The sequence below is a fragment of the Panthera tigris genome, chromosome C1, assembly GCF_018350195.1.
Source record: "Panthera tigris isolate Pti1 chromosome C1, P.tigris_Pti1_mat1.1, whole genome shotgun sequence".
In the NCBI taxonomy this organism is placed as follows: domain Eukaryota; kingdom Metazoa; phylum Chordata; class Mammalia; order Carnivora; family Felidae; genus Panthera; species Panthera tigris.
In genome coordinates, this window is record NC_056667.1 from 81,558,387 (window position 1) to 81,579,177 (window position 20,791).

General features: G+C 33.8%; 1 protein-coding gene across 5 annotated transcripts in view; it reads left to right on the forward strand.

The window, feature by feature from the left end:
- Positions 1-20,114, forward strand: part of PTBP2 (polypyrimidine tract binding protein 2) — an 80,033-nt gene extending 59,919 nt beyond the window's left edge. For 2 of the 5 annotated variants that reach the window (XM_042997961.1, XM_007075751.3), the window contains 6 exons: positions 10,689-10,843; positions 12,309-12,342; positions 12,760-12,852; positions 19,244-19,460; positions 19,561-19,638; positions 19,814-20,114. In XM_042997961.1, the coding sequence (XP_042853895.1) occupies positions 10,689-10,843; positions 12,309-12,342; positions 12,760-12,852; positions 19,244-19,460; positions 19,561-19,638; positions 19,814-19,946 (710 nt within the window). In that variant the 3' untranslated portion in view covers positions 19,947-20,114. The remainder of the gene's footprint in view (positions 1-10,688; positions 10,844-12,308; positions 12,343-12,759; positions 12,853-19,243; positions 19,461-19,560; positions 19,639-19,813) is intronic. The other 3 variants (XM_042997962.1, XM_042997963.1, XM_042997964.1) reach the window with 3 other exon arrangements.
- Positions 20,115-20,791: the final 677 nt, after the last annotated feature.

Here is a 20,791-nt window from a genome sequence, read left to right on the forward strand (position 1 = left end):
TGATAATTGAGGACCGATCTAACAAACATTTGTTCATAAAGGTAAATCTGTAGTTCTGTAGGACAGTGTCTCTCAAATTTTTCTGCATGTGGAAATCACCAAGCCCTACCCTTACACTGAAAATAATGAGGAGTGTGTCCCAGTAGTTTGTAGTTTTTCAAGAATCCCAAGATGGTTTTACTGTGTAATGGGAGTTGATAAATACAGAGAAAAGTTAGTAATTTTTAGATGCTAAATTTAGCTTTTTAGCAAAGTTAACAGAATTCTCAAAAAAAATTCTTTATAGCTATTGAATAGTATTTTAATACTTTGTTTATTCATGCCAAATAAATATATTTTGGCATTTTTCTGATAGAATGTTGTCTAGCTGTTAAATTGAGTTTTTTTCCTGTTTGTGATGCATAAAATCAACAAGTAAACTTTAAAATATTCTTTTAAAATTATTTTTAAGTAATTTCTGAAAGCTTTTGTTATTTTCGAATGGGTTATTCATATGGTAGGTTTTAAAAACTTTTTTACTATCAAAGATTTCAGTCATCATATACCAGTATAGTGAATCCTACATTCCCATCATCTTGATTCAATAGTTTCCACACTTGTTTTATCTGTTCATCATTTTTTCTATTGTATTTTGAAGCAAATCCTTGACATCATGTCATGTCATCTCAAACATTACCATAATATCTTTAAAATAATGACATTTTCTTACCAAACCATAATATGATTATCACACCCATCAAATTTGACAGTGACTTCTTAATGTCATTGAGTACTCAATCCATCTTCAAATTTCCCCGGTTTTCTCAAAAAAAATGTATTTTAAGAGTTGCTTTGTTCAGAATATCCTCTCGGGCCATATATGACATCTGGTTATTTCTCTTAAGACCCTGGTAATCTGTACTCTCCCTTCATGCCCACCCTCAGATCCATTGACTTAATGAGGAAACCTAATTATTTTGAGAAAGTCCTACAGTCTGGATTGGTGTGGCTCTTTTTTGTAGTGTCATCTTAACTTGTTTCCATGTGAACCAGAAGTTAACTCCAAAAGCTTGATTAAATTTAGATTCTGTTATTTCTATTTCTCAAGAATATTCATAGGAATACTTCATAGGTGTTCTTGTTTCATATTGTATGTCTATTGGAAGCATAAAACATCTGGTTATCCCACTTTTAGTCATGTTTTAAAATAGATTGTAGTTTAGGTGTTATGATCCTTCATTATATTGATCTAATGGTTTGAGAATCCACCAGTGATTGCTGCCTTAATTTATTCTATATGGGGGTTGCAAATGTTGCCTTCCTCCTCCCCATTCACATATCCCTTTCCATTAATTAGTTGAAAATCTTTGTAGAATTTTCCTTCATCAACTAAGGCTGTTTACCTTATAATTGGTTTGTTCTAGACAGTTTTAAATTCTTGCATTTATTTACTAGTTTTAGGTGGAAGAAATTGATGCCCAGCTTTTGTTTTTTGTTAATTACTTAAACCAGTTTATGAATGGGTACAACCTAGATTCTTCCCAACTTCTGCTTTAAACTTCAGAAACTGTAGGTTGCTTCCTGGTTCTGGTAGCCCCAGAGTGGTTTGAGATAATGGCCTTAGCCCAGAGGTGAGCAGTTTTATTTATGTAATAATAATTTTTTATTTTGGTCATAGCCAGTGGCCTAAAAAAAGAAAAGGGTGGTAGTGGATTAAGGACTAAACAGAGCTAATTAAAATTTAAATATGTTTCTCCCCAAAAATAATACATCACCCTAAAATAAAGAACTGGGAAACATTAGTGTTTCTTTACTAAATACCAAAAGAATATAAATCACTTCTCCTGCAGCTACTTATGAGGGGAAAAAAGACCCGCAGATATGAGTGTGAGTTGTTTTCTCAAAGGATTAACATCCCTTAGGTGTTCTTTTCCTTGTATCTGTGGGTATGTGCAGTCTGTCTGTTTATACATTTTTAATATGGTTCTATAAGATATGCAGTAAAAACAAACATCTTTTATGCAACATTGCAATATGCTGTTTCAGTAGAGTGATGAGGGGGAAAACTACAAATCCAGACAAATTGGAAATTAATTAGTATGTCGCAATGAGCAATAGACCAATACTCATCTATTTTCTTATAATATATTTAAGTGATGCCCATGTTTTCCCATGTGTGGTTTTAAAATAAGATACTCATTATTGTCTTTTAGATATTAATAAATTTAGGTTGTTACAGTATCCTCCAAAGGTGAATGCTATTTAGAAATTCTTGTGTGTTTTTTTTTTCTGAACCATTCAGTAGCCTCAGAGCTTAGTCTGATTTCATTTAATTATTATGATGTAGGCCATTAAGTAGACTTTTTTAAAAAGATCCTTGTGGAAAGGAGTCTTGAGGATACTTTATACCACTTTCTAAGAAGTGGGGTCTTTTTGGATGATGGGTATTGACAGAAGAGATAAGCTGTTTTTTTCCTAACACTATTTGCTTTCCCTAGAAAAATATGGCTCCACTGTCAAAATGCCTAGATCTTTTGGGTAATTCCCATGAGAGGAATAAATATTTAGAAAATTATTAGTTTAAAAGTAGTTACTTAGATTCCACCTATATTGCTGCAGTTCTTCATTTATTTTGTAGCAAAAATATTTGAAATACTATGGCTTAGAATGAAATTGTCTGATGCATATGGATACTAATCACTAGCCATTGATTGAATATGCGTTATGTGCCAGGCATTGTTCCTAACCCTTGTGAGTTAGTCCTCACATTGTCCGTAAATGAAGTTAACCCTTAACTGTCTGCCTACTTTATCAGTTTAGAAACTGGAATACAAAAAGATGAGCAGTTTGCTCAGATTCTTATAATTAGTGGGTGGCTGAGGTATTCAGGGATGCTGGCAGTCTGGCTCCAGAGTTCATACTCCTAACAGACAATTGAATAAAATATGCAGTAGACTAGTTGGGCCTCTTAGTCTGGCTAAACTCCCCCCCCCCATGGAGTTAAAATAGAATAATGTCATACATATAGTAAATATGTAAGTCTTATAGTTTTAATTTCCTTTTTGTCCCTCCTATACTAAGGTGTTTTGTGTTGCCAAGACATTGGCTTTTTGTTGCCCAGCCCATTAGGTGTTGGACCTGGTTATTATATGATTGCAAAAACAAAAGTATTGTTCATATATCCGTTCAAAAGTGGATCCAAAATAGAGATGTATGTATCATGGAAACCAAAACATAGCAAACTGAATTTGTATTTTTATGTTTTTACAAAATACACATTAAAACTTAAATACCAAAATCTTAATTTTAGCAAAGCCTGTCTATAATATTCCATTATAAGACTGAATTATAGCAAAGAAAATTCTGGTCATAAAATCAAGCCAAATAACTCATTTACTGCAGACACATTTGCAAGTCATCACCCAACAAAGATTAAGATAATTACAAGTATACACACATTCTAGAAATATTTCCCAGAAATATGAAACTACATAAATCTTTAAAGTGTATCGGTGAATGTCATGACATCAAAAATTTTTTAAAAACCATATAATTAGAAAAGCAGTATTTTATCATATTAGACATAAATCATAAATCACACGAAAATACCTGTTCTAATTCACTGTCCCATATCTTTGGCTTTCTCATTTCATTTCTGTCTTAACATCTAAGAAGTAAGAAACTACGGTTGAACATGCCTATCTCCCTATGTGTGCATTCTTAGAAAATGATCCTGAGTCTTTGGATTATTGAACTATCCTCTATTTTCTCAGGGCTGAATTTTTAAAATATTAATTTCTCAGTCTTTAAGATGTTTCTTTTAGAAAAGAAGTAATGAGAGCTGAGATAGAATTAAGTCCCAGAATTGATTGTAGTGTATTGGCTCAAGATTATAGTGAAAATGCTGGATCCTAAAAAATAAAGAGGTACTTGTTTAGATCACTGTGAGAACTACAAGGGATTATTGTCAAGCTCACACAGAAATGGGGGGGCGGGGAACAATGTAGGGGCAGAGCTAGAGCCAGAACCGAAGTCGTCATTTGTGTAGTCTATATTCTTTCCTCTCACCATTGTGTTTTTATGAAAAAAAGGAAAAGGGGAAACAGATGAAGGAAGGGAGGACTTCTGAAATTGGCTGGAAAACTTAAGGGGATTCTGATCTCAATTGTAGACTTTCTGAACTTAAGTCTAGTGGATTTGTAGAGAACTCTTGAAAATAGATGAGGAAGTCAGCTGATGTTAAATAACAAAATGTTTGTGAATCAGTTTTGGGGTATGTTATGTGTTCTGTGTTCACTCTAATACTTAAGCACATGAAAGTTTAGCCAGAGTACAAGATTGGATTTATCCAAGTCTGGCATTGAAGAATATCAAAGAAATTTAGGCTACATTGTGAAGTCAAGTCTAGGAAGAATAGAAAGGGCTAAAATAAATAAAGGCCACAGGTGGATTCAGTGGTTGTATGGGGTAGAATTGAGAAAGATGGAAGAAGGAAGTCGGGAAAGGAGATTTAAATGTTAGAAATGGATGGCAAAACAAAAAGAAAAAGATGTAGCGAGAGAAGTTGCTAAAATGGATTGATGTAAAAATTATCAAAGTAGAAGTTTTAAAGAAATCGCGAGATCAGAGTGTTTGCCATATCACAGGATGATAATAGGGGCTGAGAGAGGAGGAGGAATAAAGCCAGGTGCTTAAAAAGTCTATATAATGAGTGAAAATGTCCCGGTAACCTGATGGTTGTTTTGATGAGAAATGATTTCATGCAGAAGCTGTCTTAATTGATGGTGGTGGGACAGCAGTCTGAAAGAAACACTGGGTGGTGGGGTAGAATGATGAATAATACATCCTTTCTCTTTCCTTTGGGGAAGGGTTTATGGAGGTAAAAATGACTTTTTGAAAGGGTTATAGGAGAAGTTCCAAGAGGACAAAGCAAGCTTTTAATTAAAAAGTTTCTCTAAGGAACACGTTGAAAAAGAAAAATTTGATTGTTAATGATAGAAAAGAATGGATTCCAGCAGGTACAATAAGGAATTGAAGGGTAGGTTTGTAGAAGAGGAGGCATGGATTGAGGATAGAATAGCGTTTCTCATTTTTGTCAAAAGCAAAATTTTTAGTTTCAAATCAGGAAATAAAATGTTCTAAAACCTCCCTCCTCACCGAAAACCCAATACTTTATGAATTAGAAGGCCCTTCCAGTATACTGTGTTCAGTAGTATGTGAGACTTAAAACTACCAGATGTCCTAAACAGGGTAAAGAAGTAAGACCAAGAGAAATAATTTAATGGACTTTGGGTATAAATTTTAGAATGGGAAATGAAGGGATAAAACAAATTGTGCATCCTTAAAAATCATGGGTAAAATAATCCTAAGGACAAGTCAAGAGAAGCCTAAGGGGATGAGACATGACTAAATGTATTAGAGGATCTTGGAACAAAAAAGAATATTAGATGCACACCAAGGAAATCTGACAAAGTATGGACTTCAGTTGATAATATATGAGTATTAGTTGATTAATTGCAATAATTACACTAACGTAAAATGTTAATGGGAAAAGGAAGTGTGCAGGTTATATAGGAACTCTGTAGAAGCTTAGTTTTTCTGTAAATCTAAAACTGTTCTAAAATAAAAACCTTACTAAAAACCATGGATAAATTTGTAAATGATTTAAAGGAAGTTAACAAAAAGGTTAGTTTTTGGGGGCAGCTGGGTGGCTCAGTCAGTAAGCATCCGACTTCAGCTCAGGTCATGATCTTACAGTTCGTGAGTTCAAGCCCCCACATCAGGCTCTGTGCTTACAGCTCAGAGCCTGGAGCCTGCTTCAGATTCTGTGTCTCCCTCTCTCTCTGCTCCTACCCCACTCACACACTGTCTCTCAAAAATAAATAAATACATAAATACATAAATATATACATAATAAATACTAAATATAAAAAATAAAAAAATAAATTAGATTTTTTAATTCTTCTGGGCAAGATTAAGGATGTCTGTGTGACCTTAAGATAAATAAGTAATATCACTTCATCCCACTGGACTTTGAACCTGTATCATATACATGGCTGTGTGTTCATCCATTTCAGTGGTGGAAGGGTTAGTAATGTGTCAGAACTAACATGAGAAATCTATAAAATTGCTGAGTCAACTCAAAATATCTGGGTGACCCACCTGATGAAGATCACTTCATATGAAAAGGATTCTTGTTACACCTTTGTGTGGCAGTTTATGAAGCTCTTTGACATTATTTTATCCTTATAACAATCCTAGAAGTAGAACAGGCATTTTTATGTCTCATCATGAACATGTGTCAATATTTTTTTCCAGCATACCTGCTGCCATAGCTAAAGATATACAGTATTAAAATTAAAAGTATTTCTACAACTAGAAATAATTTGCTGGAGCCAATGTATATAACATGTTTTATGTAATTTTTATGAAGGGGAGATTGTAAATTTGTTGATTTACAACTAGAAGTTAACATTAATATAAATATACAGAATTATTTTTCAGAATTTATCATGGTGTAAATAAATAGTGCATCATGAAATATTTTGTAGGTTGTTTTTATTTTATTTTTATTTTTTTTAACGTTTTATTTTTTTTATTTATTTTTGAGACCGAGAGAGAGCATGAATGGGGGAGGGTCAGAGAGAGGGAGACACAGAATCTGAAACAGGCTCCAGGCTCTGAGCTGTCAGCACAGAGCCCGACGCGGGGGTCAAACTCACGGACCGCGAGATCATGACTGAGCCGAAGTTGGCTGCTCAACCGACTGAGCCACCCAGGTGCCCCAATGTAGGTTGTTTTTAACGTGGAAGACATTTAGGTTAAACCGAAATTTTTTTTTCCTGACTGATAGTAATTTTTCAGAGAAGAGTGTACTGAGAAATTAATTGTAGAATCTGTCGTTAGAGACTTTAAAAGTCCAGTAAAAACTCAAGACTAATTCCAGTGATTTTAGAACTATGTAAAGATGGCTTAAGTAAGCTTTTCTATCAGCATGGGGGAGGATACAGTGGAAGAGAACTACTTGCTAGTGGTATTAAAGACAGACTGCCCTCGTCTCTTAAAGTACTCTTAGGCCATACCCTGGGCTACCTAAAATGAAGAAAGATGATTTGGCAGTATCACCTGCCATAGCACAGTGGCCCAGATTGGTGATAATAAATAGAAAAGTGGGGAGACGTATATCATTTGGATAGTAGTAACAGCAGTAAAGATCTCAACAGCTTACATTCCACTTTTTGTTTCCCGTTACCTCCGTACTAGAAGGAGGTAGTTGCATCTCCTTTGAGCCCATTTTCTCACTAGAAAATTAGCAGTCTTATTTTTACCAAAGTGCAATGTTGTTTGTTAAAAGATGGCATTCCCTGGCATTTAAAAAGTCTCTCAGATCTGTCACACTAAAAAAAGACTAGACTTTTTTTTTTTTTTCAATTTCCATTTTAAATTAATTTCAGTTCTCTCTTAATTCTCAGTGGTCATTTTTCCATGATAAGTCTTCATGTTTTAAATAATGTGCCACCAAGTTACTCCATTATAACATCCAGATTTCAATAAGAAATGTATTTCAAAAACCATTATGTTGTGAATGAAGTTTCTTTGAACAAATTTTCTATCACCTTTGAGTATATTGGTGAAGTTTTCATTAGATCATTGTATATTGACATTGTAGAGGTGTATTTCAGAAGAAGCTTTTTTGAAAAAATGAAATAAATTAAGCTTAGACTGTCATGTTTAGATTTATATATTGAATTTAGGTAGATTGATATTTTATATTTCATGAATTAATAATATTGCTTGAAATGTCAACAAGGAAAGACGAGTAATAGATGACTTCAGACTTAATCCTGGAAGTGTCAGTACTGTGTAATCTATTGCATGTCTCATTCTTGTGTGTGTGTGTGTGTGTGTGTGTGTGTGTATCCATCATGTTACAGCATTTTCTTTTTTGGAAGTGAATTCTTTTTTTTTTTTTTTTTTCCCCAATTCCTTATTTATTGATAACCACAGATGTACAAAGCATCATACCAAGAATACATGGCAGTGGTTCACAAAATGTTTAGAGATCTCTGGAGGCCCTCTTAGGGTGTCTAACAAAGTCCAAACTATATATCCATAACACTACTAAAATGTTGTCTTTTGACTTATTCTCACTAGCATACATTGCTTTAAAGGATAATAGAATATGTGATCATGTATACTTGTTCTTTTTAAAACAGTTCTTGGCTTTAATTTCTGATATGTTAAATACAACTCATTTAAAAGCTGTTTGTATTCTTCAGTAAATTTTACGAGTATAAAGGGGTCCTGAGACTAAAAGAACATTTTCATTGTGGGATACAAAGTTCAAGACTATTGTAGTAGATAAGTAGGAGTATTTTAATGAACAAGATGGCAGTGAAGAGTAGGGATGTACAGGGAAAATTTTTATATTAATGTTGGTAACTAATTCTTCAGTTAAATTTTTCTGGCTTAGTGGGCCCTGAAAATTGTTTTCTTGTCTGGTAGAATTGAAAAACCAGAAATGTAGCTGATTTAATTTTTTGTGAAAGGAGCTGCTCTCAGATGTCTTTGATGGATTTAAAAAAAAAAAAAAAAAAGTCTTTTATTCCTAAAAGGGAATTTGAGGGTTGATATTGACCTCTTCTGCATACCATGTATTTTCGATAGTATTTGTTTTGGGCCATGGACTGGATCCCATTAAGACCAAGAATCTTAACAGAATTTTAAGTTACTTTTTCCACTGAAAAGTAGCCAATTAAAGTCAGGGAAATGAGGAAATAATTTGACAGTGTAATGCCTGCATCTGGAGTTTCTGCCAGTGTGAAATAATTGTGTTGTCAACTTTAGTTGAATGGTATGTACATTCAGCCACAGCTATCTGAAAATACTTAAGGAATACTATATTTAAAGAAAGGATGAGGGGTCACTTTCTAACAGTATTCAGAAACAAAATTACTGTTAGTGCATATCTAAGAATTGGGAATGTATCCTCATACTTGCCTTTGGCAGCAAATTAAGATATCTATTGAATGTTAAATGGAAACAACCTATGAAGTGTAATCATAGGGCTATAGTATTTGACTTGGGGAAGTTTGTAACACTGTAGAATAATTGGTTAAAAAGATTCACACCGATGGATCCAAAAAGGCATCAAAGAACATGAGAAGTTTCTATTTTAAAAGTAAAATGGGTGAATGGATGGAACAAGATTGGCCATAAGTTGGTAATTGGTAAACCAGTGTGATGGGTATGTGGGATTTGTTATTGTAGACTCTCTTTTCTATGTGTTGGATATTTTCCATCACAAAAACTAGAATCTAAAAAATAAGATGGAGAAATAAAAAAGGGGGAATCTCAAAAAGTGGGCAAAAAGCACTAAAATAAGCTTATCCACAGAAAGATTGAGAAAAATATCTTTCCACTGTTGGAGTGCTTAGAAGAGATACAAAGAAATTGGAGGGAAAAATTAGAAGTCAGAAACTGAAGAGATTAAGAATTGTGAATCTTAACCTTTTAGACTGTCAGTGAAAGGCCATCATAGTTTCTATAACGTAAAAAGACTTAAAAAAAAAAAAAAAAAACTTGGCTAAAATATTGAGAGATCTGAAACCAAAGGCAACAGCACATCCTTATGACATAGACAAGAAGGCTGATGGAAAGAGAAAAGAAGAAATAAAACATGAACTTTTGGGACAACAGTACAAAGGGCCGTTTTGATCCAGGTATGTCACGGATTAACTTCATGTAGGTTAGATGTTTCCTTTTTCATGGGAAGAATAAAAGTAACATACAATTTACTTCATTAGTGAACTAATATGTATTGAGGAATCAGCTGGTATGTAAGAATTTCAGGGATGAAAGGATTTAGAGTTCATTCTTTTAATTGGAACGTGGATAAAAGTTGCTGAGACAAAAGAGAATTCTCTCTAGAGTGAAGACTGGCATATCTTAAAGATGATAGAACAACAGTAAGACTGGAAAATAGAACAATAGAAATGAGAAGGAAATGTTAAAACTGGTAGGCAAAATGTGGGAAAATACTGAAGGAGAAAGCCTGTGTGGATATGGTGACGTTTTCTCATTCCTTCTACTGGGGAAATGTGTTTGAGAAATTTGTTGTGTTCATTATGACTACTTGAGTATGGAATTAAGGCAAACAAACTTCTGTAAGATTTTCTTTAAGTCATTTGAATGAATTAAATAATGATGTTCAGGGTGATAGGTCTCCAAGAACTGAAGGACTGACTTACTGTTTGTTTCATAAACTGTAGCTGTCTGGTTTCAAGTATGAGTTTATGAAGATGATAGCACTTGTAGAAAAAAGTGTGAGTTACTGTTTTGTTGAAGATGATATTTATTTTAGATGTGGCTTCTTGCTATAAACCGTGGAAGTGAAATTTTCAAATCTCTGATTTAGAAATATTACATCCTTTATGCTTTGTTTGCTTTTTCATAGGAGATGGAATATGGTATATTTAATTTTTTAACATACAGGTATGTACCTTAGCCCTAATATTTAATGATTTCATTGAAACCAGTTAATTTTCTCTGATGCATTATCAGTAAACCATTTTTCTAAATGTTATACAAATTAACTTTCAGGAACCATTTGGAATGGTCAGCCGTAAGCCATGCAGCCATCGTGCTTAAGTTGGTTTTTGTAAACGACTTGTGTGTGTTTCGTAAAATATGCTTTATTTTAAAATTAGGGCTTCCTGTTGCAGCTGTTCCAGGAGCTCTGAGTCCTTTGGCTATTCCAAATGCTGCTGCAGCAGCTGCTGCAGCTGCTGCTGGCCGAGTGGGTATGCCTGGAGTCTCAGCTGGTGGCAATACAGTCCTGTTGGTTAGCAATTTAAATGAAGAGGTTAGTAAAATAATTTTGTAATGTTTATTCTTTAACTCCATTTCATTTGTGAAAGTTTCTCATGTTTATTTCATTTTGCACTTGCCTTTCTTTTTATGTACATTCATTAGTCAAAGTATTTTCTGTACGTTTCTATTTCTGAATAAAATCTATGTATTTGTTTAGGTAATATTTCCCTAGGCAGTCATATCTCTTTATATATATATTATTATTATTATTATTATATTATTATTTTAACCTAACTACCTATTTTTCCTAAGAAAAATATGGTGAAGTACTGTAGTATGGCTTTTTCTTTCTGTTGTTCTCAAAGGCAAATGTGATCTAATTTGCAGATTTAACTGTAAAACAATTTTGTTCTTTGCCTTTTCTAATTATTTGCTTGTTCATTTCATGCTTATGTGTCATTGCATTTTTTTAAATCTTATTTTATGTGAACTACTCTAATACATTTTTCTTTGAAGGTTCTTCCAAAGATCTTGACGAGGCACTCTTCCAGTCTTTCTTAGTAATTTTTTCTTTGCAGTTATTAGTCATTGTCTTCTAAAAATATTTTTCAACTTTATTCCCCCTCCCCCTTGTTAAATAAAATTTATTGCTGAGTTATTTTCTTTAGTTGTACATTTTATGTCTGGTATATTTTATTTTGATTGCTATGAAAGCTGGTATGAAATGTGGGAAGCTCAGTGTATCAGTTTACAATGTCTAATTTGAATATTTGTTTCATTTTTAATTGGCCTCTGTTAATACGAACATTAAGCTTATTTTATCATTTGATACTATTGTCATTCACAGTTCTGCATGCTAAAATGTTTGAATCAGAGTGCCTTTGTTTTTCTTTTAAGAATTTTGCCTGCATTTCATAACCAGCCATGCTTATGCAGTTAAAGTTCAAAGTTTAAAATTCCTGTGCATGCTTTCCTTCCCTATGTTGAGATGAAATGCTGTAATTTACTCTTTGATATAGATGTACTTTACCCATATTTGTCTTGGATGACTACATTTTACTCAGTTTTTCTTGTACAGTACATAAACCAACCATTTTCTGACCAAATTCCTGCATTTCCTATGTACTGACCTATATTTTATTTTTTTTTTGTTCCCCAATTCCTTATTTTTTTCTTCTGCATTGCTGTTTCCCTTCCCCATTTCATCCTTTTCCCTGTGTGTTCACCTTCCCTTTCCTTGTCTTTTCCCAAATGCCCATTCCCTTCCCTGTCTTATCCTTTATTTTCCTTGTCCTTGTCTTCATTCCCTGTCTCCATTCCCTATGTTCATGCTTCTGTGCTTGAACAAATGTTCCTCGGACCAACTTGCCCCAATTAACCGCCTTGAACCATGATCCATGACCACCTCACCATTCTGCGGGAACCACCCTTCGTTATGGATGATCTGTTCATCTCCGCTCTTCCTCGACTCTTCTCTCTTCTTGTCTTACGCTGCTTGCTCTTCTCTCCTTCTAAAGATGGTTACGCCCCAAAGTCTGTTTACCCTCTTCGGTATGTTATTGTTAGCACTATACTTTTATTATTGATTTGATTTTTGTTTCACCTTAATTCTTATTTGTAGCTAGCACTTTGGCTTAAAGTTGAATAGTAAATCTTTTGCTATTTTTCTTTGCTATTTAAAACTCTCCATAGACACAAAATTTGTTTTAATGCATGCTGATTTATTTTGCATGGTCTTTAATTTAATATCATTCACATAGCTTTGAGGGTTTATCAAAAATTATTCTTTTCAAAATTCACTGTTCAAAATCTTGATCTTCTTTATTCATTTGTGAGAATGATGAGTTTGAATGAGTGATCATGTTGATGTCTGAATGTTTCATTAATATGTCAGAAAGATAATCTTCAGCTGACTTGCATGTAACATTAATTCCATTTTTGGATTACCTCTCTGTGGCTCCAAAAAAGGTGTTTATGGAGATGTGCAGCGTGTGAAGATTTTGTACAATAAGAAAGACAGTGCTCTGATACAGATGGCTGATGGAAACCAATCACAGCTTGGTAAGGTTAAACAGTTACCCATACGTCTATAAATCTGAATCTGTTAATAAAATCAAACCCCTTTATGGCAGTAAGAACCTTTATTTACTCATTCATTCATTCATTTATTTATTTATTATTTTGGATAGCCAAGGCTCAAAATGGCACGTTAACTTTCGTATTTTAATGCGAGTCATTATACATGATGAATATGTTTGTGGTTGTCTGCTGTCCTCTTACCATTCCTCAAGTACAATCCAGTGGAAAAAGGTTTAGGCTCCAGAATTGCAATAATAATTTCACATAAGAATTATGACATTTGTATTAAAGATCCCTAGTGTTTTTCATTCCTACTTATTCCCTGTGATAGAAGTTAACTGCTAGGCTAAATATAGTCCATGGAGTCCTGATTAATGTGGTGTTATCTTAATTCTCCTAGATTTTTGCTAAACTTAATAATAGAGTCACATGGAAAACGTATTTTAGGGGTACTGGGTTTTTACAAAATGAAAACCTTGTGCCACATACAGTACACCATTGTTAATCCCTTTTGGAATCTTAAAATGTACTGTAGTCAAATTACACTTACATTCTTAACTTAGGTAAGTATTTTAATTAAATTAATACATCATTTGCCTTCATACACAAAGATCACATAAATCTGGAATACAACTACACATTCACAGTGTGAGAAGACTGTAAATATCAGTATGATCTTTAGCTTGTAATTCTGTTCATTGACATTCGGTGCCTCAGGTTGGTTGTTTTCACGTTGTTAATTTCGAAATTTGTCCCTTATGACGTAAGGACTAGTGTATTTTTGCTCTTATGCCCAGTGAAGGTCATAAACTTGAACATGACATATGGACCTTTTGGCATTTGGTATCAGATAGAAGTAAATTTGAATTTTATTATTTCTTACCAGCTTTCATGGTAGCTCAGACAACGTATAAAACTAGACCTCTGGCTCTCTGCTCTTTAAAATGGAGATACCCATCTTTAATGAAAGATGTATAAAAATGTGCTAATCATGTTCTGGGTGTCCTTGTAAATCTTTTTTTCTCCCTCTGCTGTGTATACTTCTGTACTCTGGTAAGGGTAGTCATGGCCATTGCTTTTATGTACATTGTAAGTAGCATTTAAAAAAACATTTCTCAAGTGTTTCATTTGTTTCTCATCACTGTGTGAGCTGTGGATGACATTACCCTCATGTAAAGGATTTACAGTTATCATGGTTAAGAAGTACCTCAGGTAGAATTTAATCAAATTCTTCTGGATATTTTATATATATAATGACTATTTTAAGTAAGTGGCATTTTAGTTTTTACTATACTTACATCAGTTTGTGCTGCTAAAACAATACCACAGAGTGGCTTAAACAACAGAAATTTTTTTTCTCAGGTGCCAGTAGATTGAGTTTCTGATAAGGGCTTTCTTCCTGGCTTGCAAATGGCCACCTTCCCCGCATCTCCTCACATAGCCTTTCCTCTGAGCTCTCTGGGTTTCTCTTCCTCTTCTTCTAAGGACACTGGTCTTACTGGATGAGGGCCTCATCCTTGTGACCTTATTTAACCTTCACTATCTCCTTAGAGGTTCAGTATATGAATTTTGGGAGAATACAGCTCAGTGCGTAACAGTACTTATATTTTACTAGAGCCTTGACTGTCTAATAGCATGATTTGTAGTTTTTAAACCATATGTAATAGCAAATAATTTATTTTTTCTCATTGCTTTTAGGGTAGATTTTGAAGTATATGACCAGAAAAATATGTATTCACACCATTAATGCCTTTAAAATTCACACCCACATACTCAAATCCCACAGAAAACTAAGGTGTGCTGTTGAAAAAAAATTAGTGAGAATAAAAAATTTAGTATGTTTTGGGGCCCTGTTCTCCCTTTGGTTTTCATAGGACTCTATTTGAAAATACTCATTGTTTTATGGTATAGGCAGATATATATTTAAAAAAAATTTTTTTTTAACATTTATTTATTTTTGAGACAGAGAGAGACAGAGCATGAGCAGGGGAGGGTCAGAGAGAGAGGGAGACACAGAATCCGAAACAGGCTCCAGGCTTTGAGCTGTCAGCCCAGAGCCCGATGCGGGGCTCGAACTCATGGACCGCGAGATGATGACCTGAGCCGAAGTCGGACACCCAACCGACTGAACCACCCAGGCGCCCCTAGGCAGATATTTTTATGTTTAGGAAGTAGTATGGGGGAAATAAAGAACATTAAGAGATAGTAGTGTTTAAATGTGAACGAGATTGCTGCAAATCTCAGAGGCCATGCTAAATCGTTTTAGACCAGAGTTTTAAAATTTGCAAACTTTAAGGTGTTTCTTTAATAATCTTTCTACCATGGCTTTCTACCATGGCTTATTTAATTTAGCGTTTTCTTAAATTGTTGTTTTAAGAGTAACATATTATCCTAAATGAACTTTAACAGAATTTTAACAAAATACCAAAGAGTATTTTTATATAACTGCCATCTCAAAAGTAAACTTACTTAGTTCTTTATAACAGACCTTTAGCCACTATATTACATCTGTCAAAGTGTGCTGTAAAGTGCGTGGAAATCCTGTAACTCTAGTGTTAATGATATTTGAGCAATTTTTAAGTGTGTGTCTATATTGGCTTTCACAGAGGAACCGTCACGCATAGTGAAGAACTCTAAGTCACACTTTGAGGTATTGCCGAGATTTCAAGAGATTCCCCCCATCCAGTGGAGGGAAATAGCAAATGGTATGGAGTATAATGGGGGAAAATATAAATTTTAAAATTATGATAGAATCTAAGTCCCTATACATCAGTAATAACAACAACAACAAATGTAAAGTAGTAAATGCATCAGTCGAAAGGCAGGTCGTCAGATCTGATTTTTAAAAAGTTCTTTACAAGAAGCATATAAAGCACAAGAATGTGGAAAATTTGAAAGTAAAGGGATATAGAAAAGATAGATTAATTTAGATCACCAGGAAAATAAAACAGTTTTATGTGGGTGTGCCCCTAATGAAATATCCTCAAAATATGTAAATCATAAATGAATAGAACTGGAGGAAGAATTGAGCAAATCTTCCATCACAGAGATGTCAACACACCTTTCTGAATTATTTCAGGCATACAAAATGATCAACAAGGATACAAATGGTACAACACAAATGACACATGTATAGAATTATACATGTAACACATTCTTTTTAAGTACATAGGGAACATTACTAAAGCAGCCCTCCATAAGGCAAAGAGGAAGTATCATGTAGACCATATTCACTGTTGCACAGTCAAGTTAGAGCTAGTAACAAAAAGATACACTTATATTTCCCAGTATTTAATGGATCAAAGAAGTTACTTTAATAAGAATTTAGAATACTTAAAAACTAAAATAATGAAACTACTGTACTAAAATTAGGTATGTGTAGTACAGTGAAAGCAGTGTTGTGACAGGAGGTTAACTTTAAGAATGATGGTGTAAACCCAAGGAAAGAAGAAGATAAAAGACCAGACTAGAAATCACTGGTATAGAAGACAGTTGAGAGAAAGAAAGAAAAGCTAGAAGCTGGGTTTTTGAATAGATTAATAAAATAGACAAGTAGATGTTAAGATTCATTTTTTGGAATAATGAGAGAGGCAACACACCTAAGTTTGTTGAATTATAAAGGGTATAATTGTTGACATAGCTCCATTTCCACATATAAACTCGTCCTGTAGCTATATATATATATATATATATATATATATATATATATATATATATATATTTTAACCATCTTCTCATTGTTCATTGATATCTTCTTCAGAGATTAAGGGAAAAGTAGAAAATTATACTCAACCCAAAGTGCCATTTCCACTGTGCGACATTGGCTTTTTTCTCTTTTATCGTTAATTGATTGTTTTGTCCATTTATGCCATATTTCTTGTAACAGGCTTCAAGTTATCAGAGTCCCAATATTTAAACTTGATTCATCTTAAATTAGTAATTCAAGTACTCTTCTGCTTTTTGCTTAATCATTATGTATGCCTTAGTATTTGACAAGGTTTTCTTTTCTTTTTTTTTTTGAATACTTAAAAACCCTGGTACTCTACCCCTCAACTTCGGCCCTCATCCACTTCATATTACTTCATATTCTTTTGTCAGGTCAGCTGACTTGACATACTTCTCATTACCTGACTACTTCTAGAGATAGCTTTTTGGTTTTTTTGCTTTATTTTAATCCCATTAGTCTTCATCCATCTCCTCTTGGTGCAGGTGCTATTCCTAGAACTTTTTATTGTTTTCTTATATCTGCTCTTCAGTATCTCAAAGCTCAGCTGTTTATGCCGTCTTTTCATGACTTTTTGAAGATGAACAAAGATAGCTTTCTTATAACAACCTTAGTCTGCTTCTTTACACTTCATTCCCAGATTCATTCCTTATAACCCATGCCTTATATTATGTAGTAGCACTTTTTCATAAGCAAAGTACTGTTCACTTAAAACAATAGAATTCTAGAACTTTGAAAATATTTTATAATTCAAATAAGTTTTATAAAAGGAGTTTATGTACCATCTCTGAATAATGCAGTTGATTTTGTAAGTGAAAATTTAGAAGTATATGTGAAATGCAGTAAAACAAGTGAGAAAGAATTCAGGCCTGAGATTTTTTTTTTCCTGTTGGCCTCAGTTGCAAATCTAAAGAAAATTACAAATACATAACACTACAGTAAAAGAATTGGGAAGAGTAAACTTGTTTTTACAAATTAGGGAAGCTGTAAGTGAAATAAGAATTTACTTTTGAATCTTTTCTGAATGGTACCTTAACACTTCTATAGCATTTTCCTTTTCAGAACTGTTTTATGTTTAACTGGTTTATATTCTATGTGAGTAAGTAGGAAAAGATGCTTGGATTTAATAAATTGTGCATTTCTCTGGTGTCAGATTGTGTACGTACTGTTGTGAGTAGGATTTTGTCCTCATTTCCCTTTTCTTCCACCTTGCCTTTATCTCTCTGCTGTTAATACACATACTTGGAGTAGTCAAATCAGACCTTCAGTTTAAAGTATATGACTTATAAAATGGTCGTAAGTTGTTGTGACTAGTGAGTAAAACATAAAACATGTAACTTATCTGTAACCTCAGACCAGTTTGCTTAGTTTAAAAATAACCCAACTGCTACCGCAGAAAGTAGGTATGTAATAATGTTCTGTGTTAGGCACTGTGCTGTGTGCTGGGATAGAGACCGGGGTTCCTACCTTCATGTCCTTTGCAGTCGGAAGGAGGAGGAGTTAGATAATTAAATTGTGATGAATTTAAGAAGAAGAAAATCGAGTGCTGCATGGGGAATATGAACCTTTCCAGAGAAGAACAGTGAGAAAGACTAGGAGGGATAATGACCAGATGAAAAATTATTGTAGCTAGAACAGCATGCACACAGGGCTAAAAGGTAAGAAAAACTGGCACTTCAAGGAAGATAGGGTTTTGTATAGCTGGAGGGTAAAGTTCAAAGAGTACAGTACTAAAATACTGTAAGTTCCATGAGGGGTGAGATGGTTCTTGTCTTACCACTTGATTCTCAGCACTAACAAAGTAATTGGTTTTGTATATCATCAATAAATACGTTCAGAGATGCTGGGGAGATCAGGATATAGTCCAAATTCATTTCTTTAACATGGCTTTATACCTTTCCTAGTCTGACCCTAAGGATTTTAGGGTCAGGTAATAACATGAGATTTGCAATTTATAGAGGTCATCCAGCTGCTCTTTGGAATAGGATGCATTTGAAAAAAAGGGAAAAATCCAACAGGAAGACAAATTGGGAGACAGAGTTAGCAGATCAAAAAATTGTGACTGAAAAGTAGAGAATTGAGAGATAATTAGGAAGAAAAGATTATCATAGGACTTGGCAGTTAGGTTATGGGGCAGGAGAGAGAAGTTGTTACAGATGAGTACTAAGTTTCTTTCTGTGGCATCTAAGTATATGATTTATCAGGATTGGCAAGGAAGAGAAGATTCATAATGAGGATTTTCATTCTGTGAAAGAGGCTGGCTTTTTTGCCAAAATGGTCTAGGGCAAATAAATTTAAATCATCTTGTCACCAGTGACTGTTGAAAACTCAAGATTTATTTAAAAATCATGGGGCGCCTGGGTGGCTCTGTAGGTTAAGTGTCCAAGTCTTGGTTTTGATTCAGGTTGTGATCTCACGGTTCGTGAGTCTCAGCCCCTCACTGTCAGCATGGAGCCAGCCTCTCTTTGCCCCTCACCCTTTCATGTTCTCTCTCAACATAAATAAGCTTAACCAAAAAAAAAAAAAAAAAAAAAAGATTTATTTAAAAATCATATAATTCAGTTATTTCAGCTATTCCAAAAGAAGAATTCTTTTTGTTTTGAACTTTGTTAATATTGTTTTTTAATAGGCATTTTTTTCGTTTTATAGCCATGAACCATCTTAATGGACAGAAAATGTATGGCAAAATTATTCGTGTTACTCTGTCTAAACATCAGACTGTACAACTACCTCGAGAGGGACTTGATGATCAAGGGCTAACAAAGGATTTTGGTAATTCCCCATTGCATCGTTTTAAGAAACCTGGATCCAAAAATTTTCAGAACATTTTTCCTCCTTCTGCAACCCTACACCTATCCAATATCCCGTAAGTATTAAAGCTGGAGATTTTTAAATGGGTATACATTTTAGAAATAAAACTTGAAAATTATTATTAATCTTTACTTTTTTCCATCCAATTTTCCTAGTCCTTCAGTAGCAGAAGAGGATCTACGAACACTGTTTGCTAACACTGGGGGCACTGTGAAAGCATTTAAATTTTTTCAGTAAGCAAGCTTTCTTATCTTTAAATTAGTGACTTGATAGAAGTTAAAAGTTTTCTTCAAGTAGTTTTTATTCTTTTTGTTTATGGAAATTTTTGATTCTGTAGTGGGCAAAAATTCAAGTATTTAAGCCCTTCCTAATTTTTATGAAGTATCTAATTTTATAATTTTGTTTCAGAAGAGATCACAAAATGGCTCTTCTTCAGATGGCAACAGTGGAAGAAGCTATCCAGGCCTTGATTGATCTTCATAATTATAACCTTGGTGAAAACCATCATCTGAGAGTGTCTTTCTCCAAGTCAACAATTTAAAAAGGGGGAGGTGAAGATGGAGGGTGTATCACATTGTTTGGTGTCATCACCTATTGACTGTTCAGAAAAGTGGGGACCAGAGTTTGATTTTTTTTTTGTTTCCTTTTTTTTTTTTTTCATGCTGTTATCATTCCTTGGTTATAAAATGAAATGGCATACATAAAGGCAGAGTGTTAACTGCTATATTTCATCTGTTCTATAGGGAAGCCATTTTTATTGTCTGTTTAAATTTTTAGTTTAATTATACTTTCCTTTTTCAACTTAGTTGACATACGTGCCTTAAAAAGGAAAACTAGTGTTGCTATTGTGCATTTACTAGGAAAAAGGAATTGGTTGTCTAGGGCACATTGTTATATGGGAATTACCATATGTTTAGGCAGGGGTGTGTAAAAAGGTTAAGTTTTTGTTTCTCCTGCTTGGAACTTATTTTGAATTATTGGCTTGTCACATTTCTTTCTATTTACTCAAATAAGATACATGATACTGAGAGAATTAAAGCAGCATTTTTTAGTTTTTACTACCTTAGGCTTTATTGCTTTAAAAAAACATTGGCCTTTTGTATCTCACAATTCTGGTCTAGATTCAGTTATGAATGTAGGCATTAGTTAAAATTAACAAGATGCAGAGTATTAATTTCTTAAGACAACAAAGTGATTTCTGTAAGTTTGAGCCCTATGTGGAAAGCATTGTGGAATCTTAACCTTTTTGTACACACTCTTGTGGGACGTATCATATAAATGTCAGCACTAAGTAATGTCTTGTTTGTGGCTGAATATTTTTCGTAGATGTTTTTGAAGTTGACATGACTTACGTGCATTTAAATATATATTGCCATCCTTAGTTTG